Source organism: Chenopodium quinoa, unplaced genomic scaffold (genome assembly GCF_001683475.1).
Source record: "Chenopodium quinoa cultivar QQ74 unplaced genomic scaffold, ASM168347v1, whole genome shotgun sequence".
NCBI lineage: Eukaryota > Viridiplantae > Streptophyta > Magnoliopsida > Caryophyllales > Amaranthaceae > Chenopodium > Chenopodium quinoa.
Window position 1 is genome coordinate 9,166,189 of NW_018742914.1, and position 21,265 is coordinate 9,187,453.

General features: G+C 36.5%; 3 protein-coding genes across 3 annotated transcripts; 1 reads left to right on the forward strand and 2 right to left on the reverse strand.

Annotated features, from left to right (window-relative positions):
- Window positions 1-805: 805 nt before the first annotated feature.
- On the reverse strand, window positions 806-11,774 carry LOC110728252 (lisH domain and HEAT repeat-containing protein KIAA1468 homolog). Its single transcript, XM_021907927.1, has 20 exons — window positions 11,345-11,774; window positions 8,621-8,773; window positions 7,550-7,728; window positions 6,727-6,834; window positions 5,479-5,649; window positions 4,877-5,395; window positions 4,660-4,734; window positions 4,450-4,578; window positions 4,263-4,337; window positions 3,966-4,175; window positions 3,614-3,766; window positions 3,310-3,524; window positions 3,096-3,213; window positions 2,877-3,009; window positions 2,587-2,782; window positions 2,398-2,503; window positions 2,184-2,324; window positions 1,973-2,096; window positions 1,740-1,856; window positions 806-1,391 (listed from the first exon to the last, which is right to left on the reverse strand). The coding sequence occupies exons 1-20, from the start codon at window positions 11,541-11,543 to the stop codon at window positions 1,009-1,011; spliced, it is 3,504 nt and encodes a 1,167-aa protein (XP_021763619.1). The 5' UTR covers window positions 11,544-11,774; the 3' UTR covers window positions 806-1,008.
- Window positions 11,775-12,893: 1,119 nt separating this feature from the next.
- LOC110728253 (protein PLASTID MOVEMENT IMPAIRED 2-like) lies at window positions 12,894-15,508 on the forward strand. The gene is made up of 2 exons (XM_021907928.1): window positions 12,894-13,229; window positions 13,336-15,508. Exons 1-2 carry the CDS (start codon window positions 13,092-13,094, stop codon window positions 15,049-15,051), a joined length of 1,854 nt encoding a protein of 617 aa, XP_021763620.1. The 5' UTR covers window positions 12,894-13,091; the 3' UTR covers window positions 15,052-15,508.
- On the reverse strand, window positions 15,386-19,181 carry LOC110728254 (phosphatidylinositol 3-kinase 2-like). The gene is made up of 2 exons (XM_021907929.1): window positions 18,325-19,181; window positions 15,386-16,520 (listed from the first exon to the last, which is right to left on the reverse strand). Exons 1-2 carry the CDS (start codon window positions 19,038-19,040, stop codon window positions 15,680-15,682), a joined length of 1,557 nt encoding a protein of 518 aa, XP_021763621.1. The 5' UTR covers window positions 19,041-19,181; the 3' UTR covers window positions 15,386-15,679.
- Between the last annotated feature and the right edge of the window lie 2,084 nt (window positions 19,182-21,265).

The window sequence follows — 21,265 nt, forward strand, 5'->3', positions numbered from 1 at the left end:
TAGGTGGACCGACTTCCTTATCAACAGATGAATTAACACTAAATTAAGTCTCTGTCTTTCCTTTTCAGCTGTCACCACAAACACGCGTAATTATGCCGTTATCGATTGCATAATGTCGATCAGTACTTGCTTTTACAATTTTTTAAAAAAAATTTATTACTCTCGACTTGCGATTTATAGCTTGAATTTCAATGTTTTTGAGTTAACCGTGATTTGCCAGGACTTATTTATGGTTTCATGGTGCCAAAGCAACACAACTGGCTCTTGGATTCATTCAAAGGACAAGAGTTTCCAAGCTGACCTGCTAAATTTCTCTATGATGTAGTTATAGGACGTCGAAGACATAGCACTCGTTCATTCGTTTGATTGGACAAATAAGAATTTATATCCTCGGAATGTAAAGAGTTGTATGATCAGTATAGATAGGGATCAGGTAATCACTTTCCTTTATGACCCCATTTGTGAATTGTGAGAAGTAAAACGTCCGAAAACGCAACTTCTTCGACTTCACAAAACAACCACATAGAACTTATAGAAGGCATTAGATTGATGGCCTAATTTATGAACGAAAGTCTACTACATTTGTACAATTAACTTTTGGAAATCCACAAGCCTATAACTGGAGTATCGACGATATATTTACTGATCAAATAGAAGTCTTCATAGCCAGTATCAATACTCCTTACGCGATTATGAGTAGGCAAATTGAGAAGCCAAAAGTAGGCAGCAAAACTGTAAATTTAGATTTCTGCAAAGTTATTTCTTTTGGCCTAATGAACAACTTTGGACACTTTGTATTCTCCTATTTAATCAATTGCAGGTATGTATTAAGAATAGGTTATCTGCTCAATAAAAAGTACAAATAAAATCACAAGTGTTTTGTACATATAAATTGGCATAAGGAACAATACAAATTAAATCTGAGGCAAGAAAAAAATTGGACCATTGTGTCGAATTGCTCATCACTTGAACACAAAAAAGGAGATGCTGCACAGATTATACAAAATTTTATTGGTGAGGCACGTTGTCGTCCTGATTTTTTGCTTTACCTCGAAGCATGTCAGCAAAATTGCCCCTCATGATCCGTTTAAATCTCGTATCTTCTGCCGCTGGTGGCGGGGATGGCTGAGGGGGCTCACTTGGTTCCACCACAGAATCCAGAGCTTCTTTCTTGCCAAGCAACCCACCTTCACCAAATAGGTTGGTAACTGATGACGCAATTCCAAGATGAGCACCCATTGCCTTACTGATAGCATCAAAGGTCCCACCAGATCTTTCTTTCATTATGATCTCTAATGCCTCCTTGTGTGCTGGATCAAGTGAATCATGATCCTTGAGCAGGTTTTGAATGGCAGGTAAAAGGTAGTCTCGGACACTAGCAGCAGAAAGATCTGAATAGAAGGAAATGAGTTTTGTCATCCTAAAGATGATTGCTTAAACTATATCTAATTAAAAGTAAAAATAGATGAAATTAACTATTAGTAGCATAGACTTCTTAGATAGAATACAAGGAATAGTTTTAGGAAAATCAGACATCTGTTTCCAAAGCCAACCTAACTTATGGTCAATGAACTCTATCACAGGCCTTTAGCAAGTATGATCATTAGAAGGTTCTCACTCTTCTCAGAGTTAATACTTAGAAATGCTCAAGTGTTTACGAAATAAACATTGGTAAAGATGACACAATGTCAGCATTCAATGGAAAGAAAACAAAAGAAAAAATGAAAAATAAAACAAACCTGTAGCATCCAGAGCACGAATTGCCTCACAAAATGCATTTGCTCTTTCACGGCGACGCATGACATCACTTATAGGAACAGGAGATGCTGTAAATTGGAAAATCTTAGACAGGAGATGTATATCATGTCAAGGACACAAATTACGGAAACAAGTACCCAAACACTAGAGGCATGAAGTCAAATTCAGCTCTAATAAAAGGAAATGCAAGTTGTAAAATGCTATTGAAGGATATAATCTCTAAGTTTATCTGTCGTATGTGGTACAGCAACCACTAATGCACGGACTACAGCAATCATTGCTTCTTGAGATCCATCCTCCAAGAAAGCATCCATTTGAATACATATTTTCTCAACAATCTGAACAGTTCAATTTGCAATTAGCTGGATCTACAAAAGGCAATTTGATTACAGAAGGAAAGCAGAAAGAACAAAAATCAGATATACCATATCACTCTTAAAATGCTGAGCTACAGACCCAAATGCATCTATGCTGGAATACTTCACACTCAGGTTTTGATCAGAACCAAGTGTGACAAGGGCTGGAAGAAGATGAGTTGAGACCAATTTTGAATCAATATATGGAACCTATAGCAAATAAGAGTAAGTAACAGTTTCAGAACATGTCATTATCAGACAAGCCAAGAAGAGTATAGCCTACCAAGACTCTCAGTAGGTTCGCAGCACTTATTTTCATATCTATGTTGGAGCTAACAACCATCTCCCATAAGATATTAAATATCATGCTATGGTGCTCTACGAATGTGCTGTACCAGAAGAAAAATACAGGTCAGAAAAATACAAGCATATCAAAACCAACTCTTAACCAACTTCATTGCTAACTACAAACCAGAGAAAGCGGACAGCATCAACTATTTCAGCATGGAGTCTGTGTGGCTCTTCCGAAGTATCTTGAACTAAGAGCTTCCTCAGATAACTTTCCAACTGTTCACGCTTGCTAGGAGCACCTAAAACGCCTGCCAATAGCAGTGGCATCACACACATGGTGGCAAGTCTCTCCATCACCGAGCTGTTAGGTTTCAAACCTGCAATAAAATGACAATATAAGCTCCTATTATGATGCGATGGCAATGCAACTGCACTCTGACAGTAGAAAGTAGACCAAGCTAGCAAAAAGACCTTCAATCTTCGGTAGAATAGAAGACGGAAAAAATGTCAAGTCAGCGTTGTCACCAATTGATATCAAGAAAACAGGCAGCATTATGTGTGTCAGATAACAGTCTCCATATTGTTCAGATACAGCCAACAAAAACTGCAAAATCAAGTATTACATCATGAACAATGCAAGAGAAGTTTCCTTGAACCTAGAAGCATCAAACGTATGTACTACAGCCAAACCTTTGCAATCCGGGCTCTTAAATTATCTTCCTTCTGGGGTAGCAAACATACAAGCTGAATTAAATGGGGGAAGCATTCTATGTGCATCCACTCAAATGCAGACCATACCACTTGACCCCTGGCCAAGGATTCTTTCAGCACAAAAGATGTAATAAAGATAAGGTTCGAATTGATGCATGAGGAAACAAGAGAGAATAGTCTAAAGGAAGATCACCTGGCGTATAGTTGCAGCAGGGATTCAGAAAATAACATCCCTGCTGATTCAGAAGCAGCAGAAAATGGGCATGTCTCAATTGCTTTCTGTTTCACATATGGAAGCAATTCTGATAACATCCTTAATAGAACGTCTATGTTCCAGCGCTCACGTTCACCTAAGACATGTAGATGCGACTCAAGAGAACCTTCAACCCCTGAAAGGGGCGGGCAACGCTGAGTTTTTATAAAAAAGAGTCATTAACCAAGCAACAAAACCAGCATTGAACAGTAGCATAAAGAGTCAGGCTGTAAGACCAGCACACCTGGGCAGAGTTTAAGATATGTGACAGCAAAACAATCAACATGTGGTCCAGCTTGTTTCCCCATCTGACCAAAGTAGGTACTAACTCCTTAAGTGTAGCATCAACAACAACTCCAGCAGGATCGCAGACTAACTGGAACATCAATTCCTCAACCTATCAAAACACAAAAGGAACCATTGGAGAGACATGTTTTGGATATACTTTTTTACTCATCATGTTACAACTAAGGGATGATGCCTCTCTCCCTAGACCATGTTTCATCAACCTGGCTCTAAATCTTACATTGTGGCCAATTCTGTCAAGTCACAATTCTTCTCCATGATGGCCTCGGAACATATGTAGTGAGGCTGACCTTGAAATATTTCTCTGTATTGGGAAAGTGTAGGAGCAACAATGCCAGATTGTGTGCGGCAGCTTCGCGTACAACTGTTGCAGAATCCTCAACCAATTGTTGCACAATAGACAGGATCAGAGAATCACGGATCTCAGGTCGAACAAATTCTGCAAGTTCCCCACATGATTGAGCAACAAGCAGCCTACGCTCCTCATTCTTGTGATTGATCTTCAAAATTAAATATGGAAATGTTAACACACACTGTGCATTTGCTGGGAACTTTAATAGTAAATTCATGAATGTAAAGTGAATTACCTGTTCCCAGCATTGAGGAAGCAATTCTGTCTCTGTTCTCATCTCACCAACATTCTTGGCAAGATTAACACAAGCCTGCAGAAAAGAAAGAAGATTTCAGTAGATGAGAAAAAACTGCCTCATTTTTTATTCTTCTAGTCTTTTTGGTCTTAAAATCAGACTAAATGAGTAGGGCAATGCTACATACATCCATTATAATTTTTCTTTGTTGTTCATCTGGACGTTTGATTAAATTAAATAATGTATGTGTCAAAGAGTCCCGTGTGGTGCTTTCAGGATGGCGCTCGATTGCACACATCATCAAGGGGAGAAGCTCCTGTGGAAAAATAACATTACATGATTAGCAATCTACTTGGAATGTATATGCAAGCTTTAAGATAAGAATTAAGAATCAAACCTCTCGATGTTGTATAAGAACATATGGAGCAATCTTTGGGAGTGCATCAGCAAGAATCTGGACTGTCTCCAAATTCTGTGAGGCAAACAAAGGCATATATCGTTAGGTTATATGCTACATCACAAAATCATACAAAGTATAACGGAATTAAGGAAATACAGAGTATGACAGATTTTCAGCCTTGCATGCATAATAGATATAGGAGCAGGAAACTTGCCATCTTTTCTAAAGCAGGTGATACACTTGTATTGTCTGGAAGTTTATCTCCACAAATGTCAGCATCTGCTTGGCTTCCACTTTCAGGGCTCATTGCCTCAGGTGAATTTTTCTGGACTTCATTCGCTTGGCCATTTAACATTTCGGCAGTATTAGACTCTGCATCTTCACTTCTCAAAGCCTCAAATTCAGTTGATCCATGGACTGGAACAGATGAAGTTGATTCACCTTCAGGGACATCAACAGCTATTACCTCTTTCTGCGCAATCTCCTCAGGGATTGTTGAATCAAAAACAGCACAAGCTAAAGAGGTTTCTGCCTCTCCTGTGTCCATCAGCATGGAATTGGTTTCTTCTGTGGGGTTTTCGAGGGAATGTGGCTGAGAATGATCAGCATTACTCGTTGACTGAGTTTTACCAGATCGCCAACCTTCAATTTGCATTTTAAGATAAGTTATTTCCACTCTGCAGTCATTAAGTTCCTTTCTTTGATTCTCAGACAACTGCTTCATCTTTTGCACCTATTTAAATATAACAAGTATAAAATTTCTGGATAGAAGAAGATAGCAATTTCAAGCACAAATAATAAAGATATTGGCAATACCAAAATATCCTTCTCTTTCAATTCCTTCTGTAAGCTATCTATTGATCTTGTCAAAGCTGTTATTTGACCATCAGCTACTTCTTTGTTCTTCTGCAAGCAATCCTTCTCATGGCTTAGTCTCTCATTCTCCTTTAACAGTGACTCCTTTTCCCTTAGAATTGCAATTTTCTCCTGCAAGGCATTCATATCAGATAGCACCTTTACTAATGTAGCCCAGTGAGAGAGCTTTTTTGGCACACAAATTTCTTTCTGAACACTACTACGAGATTGAATTGTTGTAGAGCTTCATACAGCCATATGTTATCACTTGTAGAGCCAATATTAACTACAATAACCTTAGCCTACGTCCAGCTTGTATTAGACACTAAAATGTACTGAGTTCAGTCATAAGAAATAAGGATGATTAGTTATTCCACAAAAAAAAAAAAAAAAAAAAAAAAAAAAAAAAAAAAAAAAAAAATTAAGGATAATTAGTGAAAGATTAGACTCACCCTTTCTTCAAAATCACACTTTGCAACTATCAGATTATTTTTTGAAGATAACTTTAAGAAAATAGTAATAATATAATAAAATAAATTCTTCCAGCAATGAAAAATAGTGTCAAACACATGAATTCTGACTTTGCAAATCTATACTATTCCAGAATTCCTAAAACCCAAAGAATTGTTGCCTCACCATGTCACCACTGCCTCCCTAACACTGACATGATGTTACATGGCCAGGGCCTACATCTCATATGTGACATGTTTCATTTTTCTGTTATGAAAGCTCTTCAACAAGAAAACAAAGGTAGTAATTCGGGTTCGGTACATAATTTCAATTAACTTGGAGATGTATTTAAAGCCTAATCCCATTTCCAGCCTAATACACAGCATTTTAGATTTTCCTAATTTTTTTTATAATTTATCTGCTTTAATAAGAAAGAAACATTGGGATGCTTATACAGTTCAGATATAAAAGGTGAGAGAAGCAGGGAACAAATATCAATAATCAAATCATCCAACATCCTACTAAAGGAGTTGGTTGATTTGATTGCATTAAAGAAAAGGGACTAAAGGAGTCCTCCAAACATATTAAAAGGAAAAATAAACAAACAGAAAAATGACAGCAGGAAATGTTTATCATGTAGTGCTTCTAGATCCTAGGAGTTTACAGATTCTTCTACTTAATATACAAAACACTCATTTTAGGACCTGACACAGTCAAAAATAAAATCTGAACAAGTTTATAATAGTATCTTAGACATACCTCTGCAGCCTCTTCAGTGGATGAAAGGTACTGATAATAATAATGACGCAAAGCATCCGGCACACATGCAGGTGAATTAGGCCAAGCATCCAAATTTTGGTCGGTCACCTACAGGTCAATAATATCTGTATTATAATAGGCAAGTACTAACTTTCATACAACTAATACAATTACCCTACAATCAAGTGAATCTAGAAACAAGATCAAATTTTTAATCATATTTATGTTTCATTGGAGTGATTTGAGTGAGTGTATCTAACATAGAGAATTGACTTACAATTTTACCATTTTTTCTGTTATTCCACTAAGCAGTGAGTGCCAAATTAAGCATGACTCAAGTGAACCAAATCATAATTTATCACTAAATTATGCCAAACATATCACAACCTAATTTTATACGTGAAACAATAGATAAATAACCAACACCAATAAGGATATCTAGCTCTATGCCACACCTCAAACAATAAACAAGAGGGAGATTAGGGACTGGATCCCAGCTTTGACACTGGTCCTGTAGAGTGCTATAGTTAAGCCCTTCAAAACTTTATTTTACACTTGCAAACTTGGTTTAGTTAAAACTTCAAAGGTCAATATCAAATCAAATCAGGAAACAATTCCTTAAATGAATTTCTTAAGGCTTTAGAAGAGAGACATCCATGAGAACAGCCTCTTTTATCCAGAGAATCACCCAATATATATCCCCAAACAAATAGAAATCAAATAAAATGATAAAAATATTCAGACGTAGAGCACAAACAAGAAGGAAGGCAAGGAACTGAAAAACCAAGAAGAAACATACACAGAACCTTAAAGTTTGCATTACCTCTTCATAGAATGTCATAGCAGTCAGACGATAACCTGCCATGAGCAAGTATTCCTTCACAGCACAATTAAGATCGTTTCTTTCATTATCCTTCACAGGACCCAAGTTTGACATTGTGGTGCTCTTCTTCTGTCTTATTATATCAAGAGGTGGGTCCAAAGAAACATTTCCATTTGTACCTGCAGACAAAAGAGTACAAAGCTAAGAAAATAATTCTATACTGGATTATGGCTTGGGGGGGGGGGGGGGGGATGGACCATCACATCGCTTCACAGCTTAGTATCAGAAAATTTACAGTAACAAAAGCAGAAGAATATTGATAAACACTGAAAAATAAAGCACAGATTACAGCATAACATCAAATGACCAAGACCAGCTATGTTGCACAGACTGGGATTTGGGTGTCTTGTGTGACACGGTGATGGATCCATGACACTCTAGATTTTATAAAGTTTAATATAAGGCTACTATGCATTTAGGTGTAGTGTCGTGTCAAAGTGTCGGAGAATCCAACACGCGACACCTGACGTAAAGCAAGGTGTCGAAGTAACATAGAAGACCAGAAAAGGCGGAATCATTATAGATTCTGCATATATAAGCTCTAGTATTGCAGGCCCTTTGCAATCATAACTCCCACAGCACTGTCAGCATGCGCATATATAATAAACAACAAACTAATCATAGTACATCAGCTAGGTTTATTTGACCAATTGCACTAATCAATTACTAATCTTTATCTGTTTCCGAGTTGAAACATATTGGAAAACATCAAACTATAACTTAGTACATCGATACAGATTACATGAGCAACTGTACTGAACAAATAGTAATTAATAGCTGAGTCAAATGTAAAGGGAGTGAATGGGACACATAAAAAACCCCAGATAAGGACTCTGAATGGCAGGAAAAGATCTGAAACAGTTTTGTATTTTTTGATAGATAATCACACTGGCTCGAGAAGTGATAAGTAGACACTCCAAATCCGTAAGTTCTCCTGTCACTTTTTGAATACTCTACTAGAAACATACAAACTTGCAAAGTACATAGAATCCAACCTACTGTGAGACTTACTGTTGTTTTCAAGCGACGGAAGTTCTGCTTTCTTCTGCAATTCTTCCTTTAGTTTTGAAGTGTCTTCCTGAGCTAATCGAAGTTCATACTCACATAATGCCAATTTTTCATGTAGTGCTTGTTTCTCTTCCAACAAACTTTGAGGATCTGCAACTGCTTTCAGACAAACAAACAGAACAGTAGTTAAAACACTTTACGTGTAATAAGATAAGGCATATAACAGTCTCAATAAAAGTTGAAAAATAGCCACCCGCCTCCCCCCAACCCCCCACCCAAAGACAAGCCACAAAGCCCACAACAGACATATCGCATGTAGAAGTCAGTAATGCAAATTTCACGCATAGTCAGCAATTCATATACACAAAATTAAATTATGCAATAATATAACAGTCTTTAATGTCCTCAACTTATGTAGAAATCATCATATGAGACATGGCACAAAAGTTGGACACATTACTTTTTCAAGTCAAAGATTATCATAGTATTTAATAATCATAATTAACACCCACCACCTAAAGACGTACATAAGCTGGATAAACTCTTATAAGCCATACATTTATTACTATTAGACTGCAACCACCTGGAATTCCCTATCAACTTTCAAACTTTTCATTGAGTTGCAATAATAAAAAGATCATGGGCATTCAACCATTCTCGTGAAGAAGTATGGAAAGTACAACTTAAAAGAATATTTGAGGAAGAGACGCAAATCAAATAAAAAATGATAGCTGGATAAGATTTGATCCATCGAATGCTCCACCACTGTGGCATTACAAGAAATTAAGACAATCTAAGGTTCAGGGCGCAAATTCCAGGAGAAAGGCTTGCTTCATTTATTTGCTTTAGTGCTGGCATTTCAGTCAGACTGTGCCACACAGCCCACACCCTTCTTCTCTTTGTAGACAAAAAAATCGCTAAATAATAGGAGGGGAGGCTGCCCCCACCCCCCCAAACCACCCTCCGCCTTGCTAATAGTTGGGAATGGCCTCCTTGTGTTGAGTGTGGGCTGCATGCCTACATTTGTGTGTGCATGTCAGATAACCTCTTGCTTTTTAGTTTTCTACACTTCCCTTTTGATCATATAGGGTCTAACAATCTCATAAAGCAACTGCAAAATCATTCACAGGATAACTCATGTAATGTAACTATGTTATACTCTTTAGTTAAAGCTACAAGGTTGCAACTTAAAAATTCCTCTTGGGAATGGCCTGCTAGTGTTGAGCACTTGAGTGTGGGTTGCACGTACAATTGTGTGTATGTGCCATGATAATCTCTTGTTTTACAGCTTTTTGCACTTCTCATTTGATCATATAGGGTCTAACAGTCTCGTAAAGCAACTGCAAAATCATCCACTTGATAACTCGAGTGACTGTGATTTATGCACTTTGATTAAACCTACAGGGTTGCGACTGAAACTTTCCTTCAAAATTGGCCAGCATCCATCCTTTATAATTCGTCTGCTGACAAAAATAGCTGGCTAGGAAACAGTAAGAAAGTATAATTACCACATTTTAAAAATTGTGACCAGATCCATAGTGGTAAAGATTTCGCTTTGCCCTTTCATTTCCTTACTTTCATCTACAATAATTTGATACAAAACAAGTCAATGGTTTCCTGAATTTACATGTACCACGAAGCTCATTTCATATCATACAATTCATCCCTGAACCAATGATCCACAAACTAGGCTATAAGTCTCTATCATTGTCCCTGAATCTTAGGTTGGTATTAATAGATTTTATACTTGACCCATTAGCATCAGACCTAACTTTTCTAGATGCCTACTCCCCATCTTTCTAAGTTCATACATGGCATGTGGTTTTAGCCTTTTGACTTTTTTGATTTCTTTCTTTTTGGAAGTATATAGCCCTTAGTTTAAGCTAGCTTAAATTTGACTTTGAAGCTACCACTATTGTCCTTGAATCTAAGACTTCATCATATCACCCCTCCCATTCACAAAGAAACATTTTTTCGCAAGTAGCCTCATATCACCAATTCCAAAACACTATGCTTTCCGTCATTTGAATAAGTGCCATATTTCTCTAAATAAAACTTACAAAGAATTCGCCATACATTCACCAAAACATCCTTTATATTCCGCAGTAGTTACGCCCTTCCATCCTCTTCCTACTAATCATTTCAAGATGGAGTCCGAGTATGTTTGAACATCCAACCATTTCATTAATAGGTAATGCAATGATTTTTCCCGAACATCCCAAAATAGTACAGTAGTACACAAGACTATAATTTGAAAATAGAGCGAATCAATGAATTACATTATATTTCAAGAGCTTTCCACTCCAACCTAAACAATTCAAGTTAAACATTATAAATACTCACTTATGGTATGACTTTATGAAGTTTGCTAATTCAAGCAAGTCTCCAAAAACTATATGGCCACAAAATCAAGCTTGCATGTGAAACTACTTCAATATTTTCTCTCTAATGCAACATTTCAATTCTATCAATAAAAAAAAGAAATCTTCACCAAAATCATGCAATGGAAGAAGACAAATCCTTGCCAAATTCAATTACAGTATAAAACTTTCAATTTGTTCCAATAAGTTCCAACACAATTGGCCGAAAATACAAATACTGATCTACAAAACTACATTCGAATTCATTCTCATTACCGCCATTTACTATCGCCTACCAAACAGGCCGTAATCAGATCTTTCTTACAAATCAAAATAAAATCAGAATCAACGAAACAAAAAGACAAACCTCGAAGAGAATTGAAGCGAGAGATTTGATCAGGAGGAAAAAGAGAAGGATCAGCGAAATACTCCTTGAGACGAATAGCTTGAGCATCTCTACCATCATCAAGAAGCTCGTGAAGTAGCTCGAAAGCAGTTAATAAGTAGTTCTCTTCCAATAGAAAGTTTACCACACAATTACACAGCGATGATCTCTCCACATCCATTGTCTTCTTTCTCTCTCCTCGATTTCAACTGTTTTAACAATCAAAATCCGCCATTGATGCTTTTGATCGAAGCTTCAATCGAGAGAAATCGATCTGAGGATTTTGTACCCCGTGCTCTGTAATTTTTTTTCGTTTTTTTTTTTTTTTTTTTTTTTTTTTTTTGTTTTTGTTGGGATAAAATTGGTGCAGATGGATTTTATGATCTGGTTAGAAAAATGAAACGTGACGGTGTCGGTATTATACTTATTTACGGATTTACCTATGCGGCTGTCTCATTTTTAAAACGCTTTTTTTTTTTTTTATTCGGACTATAATAAAAAGTTAGATGGTCTTGTAAAAAAAAAAAAAAAGGAGTTAATCTTCATGATTAACAACAATTGTTTATCTAATAGCAATATTGTAGATAAGTGCATATTTTTTTATAATTTAAGATCAAAATTGCTACTTTCACTAAAACCAACTGTATACACCAAAATCACTTCTTGACGTAGCACAAAGTATAAAGATTTATCCAAAAGAAATGTAATGGTGTAGACATAATTTGTTAACAAGCTAGTAACCCACAAAACTCTACTCGTATTAAGCTAAAAGGCAACTATCATTCATAATTTTGTGAACCTTTATGTTCTTGTAACATTTTTTTTCTTCGTAATTGATGTGCATGTTAAATTTTTAAGTTATATTGTGTGATATATATGGATAATGAAAAAATAAAAAAATAAAAGAGGGTGACATATAAAGATGAGTGGTGGAAAATATGATGCATTTAAGAGAATTGTGATAGTACTTGACAAGGAAAAATACATTTTGCTTTATCCAACTTAAAAATTATACGTAGTATTTGACATATTTAAACTTTTTTTCCCTTTATATTACATTATTACCATATTTGAGCTTATTGTACTCCGCAGTTGAATTGAACTTGTTCGAAAAAATAAGCTACTTTGTAACACTTATTGAAACTGATTATTGACAATATCGATTAAAAGGTGAGAGTACAAAGTGAAAGCTGAAATGGTGGACAATCTCTCTTGTTTGAAGCATATAAAATCAAGAAGCTTTACCGCTCGCGAGAGTTGAACACAATGTCACAAAGTACAGATTAAACTGTTTAGCTTTTAATTTTGGAAAAGTTGTCACTTTGACCGATCCGCTAAAAACAAGTTAAACTCTTGTTTGTATTATTCTGAAATAATAAAAGTTTAACTTATTTTTAGCGGATCGCTCAAAGTTCGTATTAATGTTGACAATTTTTCATCCAAAATCTTTAAAAGCTTGAAAAAGAAAGCACAAGCATCATGCATGTCCCACTGGATAGATGGCTAGCAACACTATTGGGGACTTGTAACAATAACAACCAAACATTATTTTCTTCTAATCTTAGGTTCTCAAACTTAGGTTGTGGCCTTCCTCTATAACACAAAGTACAGAAATAATGAATCAAAAATATGAACCTTTGTAGAGAATACAGGAATCCAGATTCTGGGTTATTATCATATACCGCGAATCTCAGCAAGAAAGGAGAGATTTTTCGAGTGTTTGGTTGAGATGGATGGGAGCAAATTAGTAAATGGGAGAACAACTGGGTCAGTAAAAGCAGCCATTAACAAGTATGGTGGAGGAAGGAAGATTAATCAAGTCACTAATACATATAAGAAGTCTCTGAATAATGCTTCAAACTCTGAGGTAAATAGAGTATATTCTCCATTATCACTTTCTTATTTGTTACTAGATTAATACTACATGTATATATATTCGATTATTCGTGCTAACGGTTGGTTGAACTTAGCAGATAAGTTCTTCAAAGGCTCAAGAACTTCATGTTGCAAAGAATAGGATCAACCAAATCAATGAAAACAGGATAATAGCGGAGTCAGAGATAAACCAGGCTGAGTTCGAAATCCTGAAGGCGAAAAAGTTAGTTAGGGAGCTCACATCACAAATACAAGAGTCGGAATTAAGGGCTAAGGAGTTTCAGAAGGGGAAGAGAGTTGAGGAACTACCTGGCCAAGAGGAAAATGTTCAGTATGAAGAAGTCGTGAAAGAAGTTGAAGCAGTCAAAAGAGATATCAGCAAAATTAAACTTGAGATAGAACGAGCAGTTGAAGAGAAATTCAGGGCAGAAAAAGAAGCAGATGCTGCTGGTTCAAGACTCAAGTTTTATACGAGTGCTGCTGATAAATTAAGGATAGAGATTGAAGAAGCTAAAGAAGAGGAGGTCTTGGTTGAGCTAGCTCAAATCCAGGCACAGAAAGAACTTGCAGAGATTGAAGCTCAGAAGAAAGAAGAAGAGGAAAGATATTCAAATCTGATTGCTGAAACTAGAAAAAAGATCGGTATATTGAGAGATGAAATTGAGAAAATGAAATATCTTGAAGATATACTAGAGCTTACAGTTTCAGAGGTTGATGTATTGCAGAATGAGCTGAATTTGATTAAGGAAATGGACAGTAAATATCAGAGAAGAGTAAGTTTAAACGACTCTGCTTTGAAGACAGTCACAAAAGATCTGGAAGCAGCAAGGAAAGAATTGGAGACTATCCAAGCAGAAGGGTTTCAGCTTATGGGTAGTATGGATATAATAAGAATCGAGCTGATAAACATGACAAAGGAGAAGGGTGAAATTGAAAAAAAGGAAGCAGAAACCAAAAATTTAATAAAGAAGATGAACTCAACACTTCTAAGGGCCAAAGATAAGTTAGAAGTTGCCAGAGCATCTGAGGAAAAGGCTAAGTCAATGTTACCATCTCTATCCCTTGCTTTAGAGAGCTTAAAAAGAGATAAGGAGGCAGCAAAGAAAGAGGAGGAGAAATTGAAAGAGGAGACAGACTGCATCAGGGCTGAGATTCAGAAAATTGAATCTGAAAATGATACTAAGGAAGAGAAACTACAGGTTGTAATTAAAGCGCTAGAAGTAGTCAAAACTTCAGAAGCAAATGCTCTTGAGAAATTGCAGACCCTTGTAGAAAATGCAGTGAAAGCAAGGGCTTCCCAGACAAAATCTACCATCACAATATCAAAATTTGAGTACGAATATTTAACAGGATGTGCAGCTGGAGCTCGAGAGACTGCTGACAAGAAAGTGGCAGCTGCTCAGGCATGGGCAGAAGCATTAATGGCCAGTGAGAGAGAGGTTAAGATAGAAACTGCTTTGGTAGAGAGGGAGATTGAAGAGCTGAAGCTAGAGGAAGAGCAGGAGGTCAAGAGGATGGAAGAATTAGAAAGCGTGGAGGATTCAGAAACAGAGCAGCAGCAAAAAGAGATAAACCATAGCCGGAAGAGCCTTCAGGGGAGGAGATCAATAAAAGATCATGATTATAGCTCAACCCCACTAAGACAAGCCAAGTTGCGAAGATCTGGCTCTCCGGCTACAAGACGAATAAGCACTTCAACCTCTTTATCTATGAAAAGAAGGAGAAAAGTAATGCTCAAAATCGCAAAATATTTTGCTAATGAGCAGATTGAGGATGAAAACTCAGTCCCCTTGAAGGCAGACACAGACAATTAATCACCTTTGAGTATTCATTTAATAAAATCACATTCAAGCATTGTTGTACATACAAGCCAGATTCTTCAGATTCTTTATTTTGGGAGATTTTGTAATCAGTACATAGAGTATATTAGATTAGTAGGATATGATAAGTATGCATGTAAAGATTCGCCAACTAATTTCCAAATTTTGATTCCACGTGAAATTTCACTTATATAATTCTGCAGTTTCCTGCGTCTTCAAGTACGGACCAAGGACACAACCAGATTCCTAGATAAGAATCATAAGATACTGACGATAGATACAAAAGAATCAATTAATCATTTTTGATACTTCAATAACAAATCCAAGATAACAGCAAATACTTATACATTACTTCACCAAAATGTTACATAATCAGAACCACAATGCTTACAGAAAAAGCACCTTTTCTTTGATTAAGCTTGTGAATATAAAAAAAGTAAGAAAAAAAAAAGGTCAAAAATATGTATACTAAACAAACATGTATTAGAGCAACAAGACGATATACTGCAATACAAAAAGAAAAGTGGAGGAAAAGCAGGGAAAATGAAATTACACTGTTGAACTCTATGTTTCTTACTCAAAACTGTTTTTCGAAGCAGCACTTTTCCGTTGGTCAGAATCCTCAATGTTTAGTACTCTCCAACTGTAACTGAGTGAAACTTTCTGGAAGCATCGCTGTTGCTGCACTTTGTGCCATTTGAAGCTGAGAAGGCAATATAAGACCAGAAGGTTGAGTTTTGTATATCTGGGCATGCATAGGATCTTCATATTCACTGATATTATTAGTTTTTTCAATGGGAGGAACAGTAACAGGCTGAGCTGGTTGATGCACTGCAGGCAAAGTCACAGGTTGGGTTGCCATTGCAGTTGGCATGTATACTTCAGAAGCATATTCAGATGCTGGAGTAGCAGGTTTACTGTAACCTTCATAAATTATCGGGGGTGAAACCACAACAGGATTTGAAGGCACATGGGGTTGACTCCTAGCAACGTTTGGTGCAGTTGTCATAGTACAAGGCATAGACGCATCATACAGATTTTGTGTTTGCCCCATAGGCATCATGTAGACTGGGTATGGCTTATTTAGCTGATATTGGACAGGTTGATGTGGTTGGACATAAGTTGGATACATTGGAGTATAAGATGCAACAGGTATAGAATTTGGGTAATATTGGGGAGCATAATTGGATTGAGGAGCAGCATAGTGAATGTAATGTGGCGTTGCTGTTGCTAGTGATGGTGGCTGAGGTGGGGACTGGTGCTGAGGTTTACCCATTGGTTTAGATACCATATAACCAGAAACCTGAACAGAAGTCAGAATATCACTCCGAGGAGAACGATCAGAAGCATTGCTTTCAGTCTCAACAGGGTTCACAGAAGCAGGATTAGAGTCAAAAAATCCTGATGCGTCTTGATACACAATTCCTTGCTGGCTGAAGTTTGGGCTGGGAATGCTGCAGTCACTGTAAAATACAACAATCCATGAAACTACCAAGATTAGTTACTCAAGATGACCAATAGGTGAATGCTAGAACACAGCATTCCAAGACATGATCCATCAATGCATTACGCAACGCCACAATAAACTGACATTCGTTTCAGAAAATACTTCGTATATATTATAAATGCAGAGTTCAGAATGTAAAGTGGAGAAATCAAACTACCGAAGAAATAAGTGTAGGATCAATTGTAGACTAGTCTTAAGATCCAAAATATTACTTACATCTAACAGCTTCCCTTACTACTAGCAATTAATATGTATATGCAAACACCCCCACCCAAAAACATAATTAAAAGAAATTTAAAATAAGAAAATGTTCTAATCCTTAGATAGTCACCAAATTCTTAACGAACTATAGTAGATGATAATTAAACCTAATGTTTACTTTATTGAAAGACAATGAGCCCAATGCACATTTGCTGGTGGTCAACAGGCTTAATGACAGACAACACAGGAAAGCAAAGGCATATACATAATTTACACTGAGATCTGGTCATCAAAGGATCACTGCATAGGGAGACAATTATGGCATTATTACTGACAGAATTGATTTATAAACATGTGCATATTAATTTGGAAACTTGGACTAGCATCATGTAAGTAAATATCAAGACTGACCACGAAGCATGTACGAATGTACAGCCTCAACATAAAGAAACCCATTGAAAATTCTTGGAGCTTCTCAAAATATTGCATAAAGCCTAGAGCATTTGGCATGGCGAATGAAGATCACGGACCCCAGTACTTCATAAAAATTATCACACCTCCGCAACCTTTCCTTTCCTATACTTAGCATCAAACATAAAACAGCAAAGGATTTCCAATCACTAAAGCAATCACCACTTTCAAAAATCAAATCTCATATAGCCACTGCAAATTATCACCATACATGGAGAGGTTTTGCCCAGGTCATATAGACCTAACTGCTGGACAATCAACACATGCGACCGAAACCTGAATAGCCTACTCCGTGTATAACTGCACAATATTCATTCACCCGTTTCTGTACATCCAACAATCATCACCATCACCACCACCACCACCATTGACATACCTCGGTCATTCCAAAAGTCCATTGAAAGTCTTAGCTCTAACCAATCTATATCTTTACGGATACTGTTTCAGTGTTTCAGGAAAACCACCATAATAACCCAAATATCGCCAATTAACTCAATGATATACACAACCTAGTTACAAAAACACAAAACATGTACTCCGTACAAAGTACCAACTACCCGAAAGAACGAATTCCGCCTATGGATCCAGTTCAAACAACATTCCGCTGCAATCTAGCTAGATATCTACAAAGACAATTAACTACTTCTAATTGACATCACAATATTTTTATTTATTTTTTTTAAAAAAAACGTTGACATTTTGTACTTCCTCTTAATAGAATGAATCACCATCCAATCCAAACCAAACATTGCAAAAACCTAAAGCTCATTAAACTTGAATATTGTAATTTCAGGCAGATAATATGATAGCTATGTTTGCTTTCTTTCATTTCTCAATTAAATCAAATAAATTGCAGGAAAACATCATACTTGAAAACTTAAATAATTTCTGTACTTTATGAACAAATAATTCTTCAAATTTTATCCTAGAAATTAACCAAACAAAACCCACATATTTGATATTTCATCCTCCATCTTCAATTACTCAAAGTTCATCCCACAAAAAAATGATAATAATAATAATAATAAAATTACGAAAGTAAATAAAAAATATAAATTCAAAATTTGAAAAATAGTAAACTAAATTACCTTCCCAGAGAATCAACAGAAGGCAAAACCACCTTAAAATCATCCGCAACACCCACTTTATTATTCTTCCCGGGAGAATTCGAAGACGAACTATTTGACCCAAACGACGAACTACTCTCCAAAACAATCGATTCCGGCGCCGACGACGAAGAATCATTACTATTATTATTGGTATTATTATTATTATTATTATTATTATTATTATTATTATTATTATTATTATTATTATTGGCAGGACTCGAACTCGCGACCTTGAGCGCATCAGCAAACCAATCATCATCACATTTCAAATCACGAACAGGTTCCTCTTTCTTAAACAGAAAGAATCTGATACGCGAACCCGAAGACAAAAGTCGATCATATTCATCAATCATATTGTAGAGATCTTCATCAGAGGAGATAGAAATGAGGGAGTCGAGGTCATGGTTAGGGAGCTGGTATTTGAGGAGAAAATTGAGGGACCCATTAAAGAAGGATTTAGCGATGTGAGAGAAAAGGGAGGAGAGAGAAAGTGAGGAATTTCGAGGGATAGAGATAATGCGGGTTTCACCGCCGGCGTAGAAAAGGGTTTTGTCGTGAGGACGAGGGAGGATGTGGCCGTTGAAGCTGACCATTAGCCGGAGTTTTTGACCGGAGTTTTTGGGTTCTTTCTTTGCGCCGCCGACGACGACGGTGGGAGATGTCGTCGCCGGCGGTGTCGACGGTGAGAGATCCATGGGAGTGGATCTGAGGAGAGAGAGAGAGAAGGAGGAGAGAGAAAGTTGGAGGGTGGTTTTTGTGGGTTTGTTGTTTATAGCGCGGGTATGTTTAATAGACAAAATTATGTGTAATTTCTCTCGTTTTGCGGCTTTGTTTCCCCTTTTAGTGGGGTTTATCATTTGTAGAAGAGGGGTAATTAGGTGGACTAAATGAACTATTGTTTCGAATTAAATACGCTCGATGTATATTCGTAATACAATACAATACATTGTCGTATGAATGTCAATAAGTTTAGTTTAATACTAAAACGTGGAAGCTAATTACTTTATGGTTCTATGATGTATGGCTTATGCTTGGATATTATCAATTTGTATGTTTGTTAGGATGTGCTTAGGTCTTGTTTAATTCAACTTATTTTTACTTATTTCAGAAAAAATAAGTTCAAATCAGATCATCGTTTTATATGCAATTTTTTGTTGCTAAATATCTTTAATTTCGTAATGAAAAAAATTATGAAAATTACATATTAATACAATACACATTATTTCGAATCTAACAAGATCCCACTTGATATATTTTTTCTTTATATATTATCGTACACTTAAGGTCAAAGTTTGGTCAAATCAGACATTAAGATTAGATCAGATCAGACTAAATCAGATAAGTTCAAATAAGGTGAACTAAACAAGGCCTAAGTATTGAGTCGTTAGAAATAAAGCATTGTAATTGGCTTGGACCAATGTAACACAATTGTAATTTAGATTAAATAATTGTAGAATTCAATTAAATATTGTTGGATTTGTGTAAGGAAATTGGACATTAGCAACCACTAACCAATTCCAATAAAGCTTGTCTTGAAATGGAATATATAAGGTAGTCGCCAACAAGTTTTAGGAACTTATAAACTGTTCACGGGTGTGAAGGTTACACCCCATTCACGATCACGGAAATCGTTAACTCCATTGTAGTCCAGAACCATGACTGGATGTTCGGGGATGATGGTACGAATCCAACCTTAAAGAGATTTAACCCGCCCTAAATACTCAATTCTTATGATACGCTTTTCGATCAACATACACACATCAAGTTAATCCTAAACATGTTTAATCTATGTTAGTTGATTATTAATGCACAATCAAATCTATTATTGGTGATCACTTAAAATGGAATATATAAGGTAGTACCTAAAAGGCGACTTGACTGGGTTTTAAGTTTATGTGTGACTAGTTGACTTTTTATCGTGTTGTGTCAAGCTTGAATGTATATAAGGGTTATTTTAAAGTCATTAAAGATGAAAATCATCTTATTGATTTCTTATGAAGGAGATGCTTTATAATAGTTTCATTCTCTATCTTAGCTTAACTATTGCCCATGAACACTTGTTAGAAAATCTCACTTGTTGTTAATCTACAATTGGATGTATGTGTTTCTGTTGCTACTAATCCTATAAGTCAAACCTTATTTATTATGCAGAAAATCAATCAACTAATATGTAAATACATGTATAATGATTACATTTAGGTAAAGTTTTGGGTGAGACGGACTCACCGTGAGTCCGCCGCCAACACTCACAACACCATTCATTCATCAACTCTCGCTAATCGAAATCCAACCATCATCATCTCGTTATCCACTTCCACCGTCTTCCTCCACCACCACTTTCGCCACCAGCGACGAACCCCATAGGAATATCGCAATTCCCGTCGATCTCAGCGACAAGAGCGCCATCACTGTTCAATAGGCCGTCCAAAACTACCTCTGTCCCTCTGACTCCGTCACACTCCTCCACATCCAACCTGCTTTCATCCTTTACGGCGTTTGCTGCTGCTGCTGCTTTTTTGGCATCGAGGACTGTTCGGATGCCTCATGCTGCGGTGATTAAGTCGAGGAGAGCTTTGAGTGTGAGTTTGGAGGGGAAGGTGTCGGATGGAGATGAATTGTTAGGGCTTGTTAGAGATGATGTGAAATCTGAGGGTTGAGAAGAGAGAAAATATTATTGTAGCCATGGAAGAAGAAGAGGGTCAGTGGTGAAGGAGATTATTATTATTATTATTATTATTATTTGGTATTATATTATTATTGTCAGGTATTAGATTATTATTGTTTGGAATTAGATTATTATTGTCAAATATTATAATATCATTGTCAGACATATTGGACTCACGATGAGTCCGGTCTCACGCAAAACCTTCTCTTACATTTAATTTTCATAAAAATGATAAGAAAGCGACAATTCTTTTGA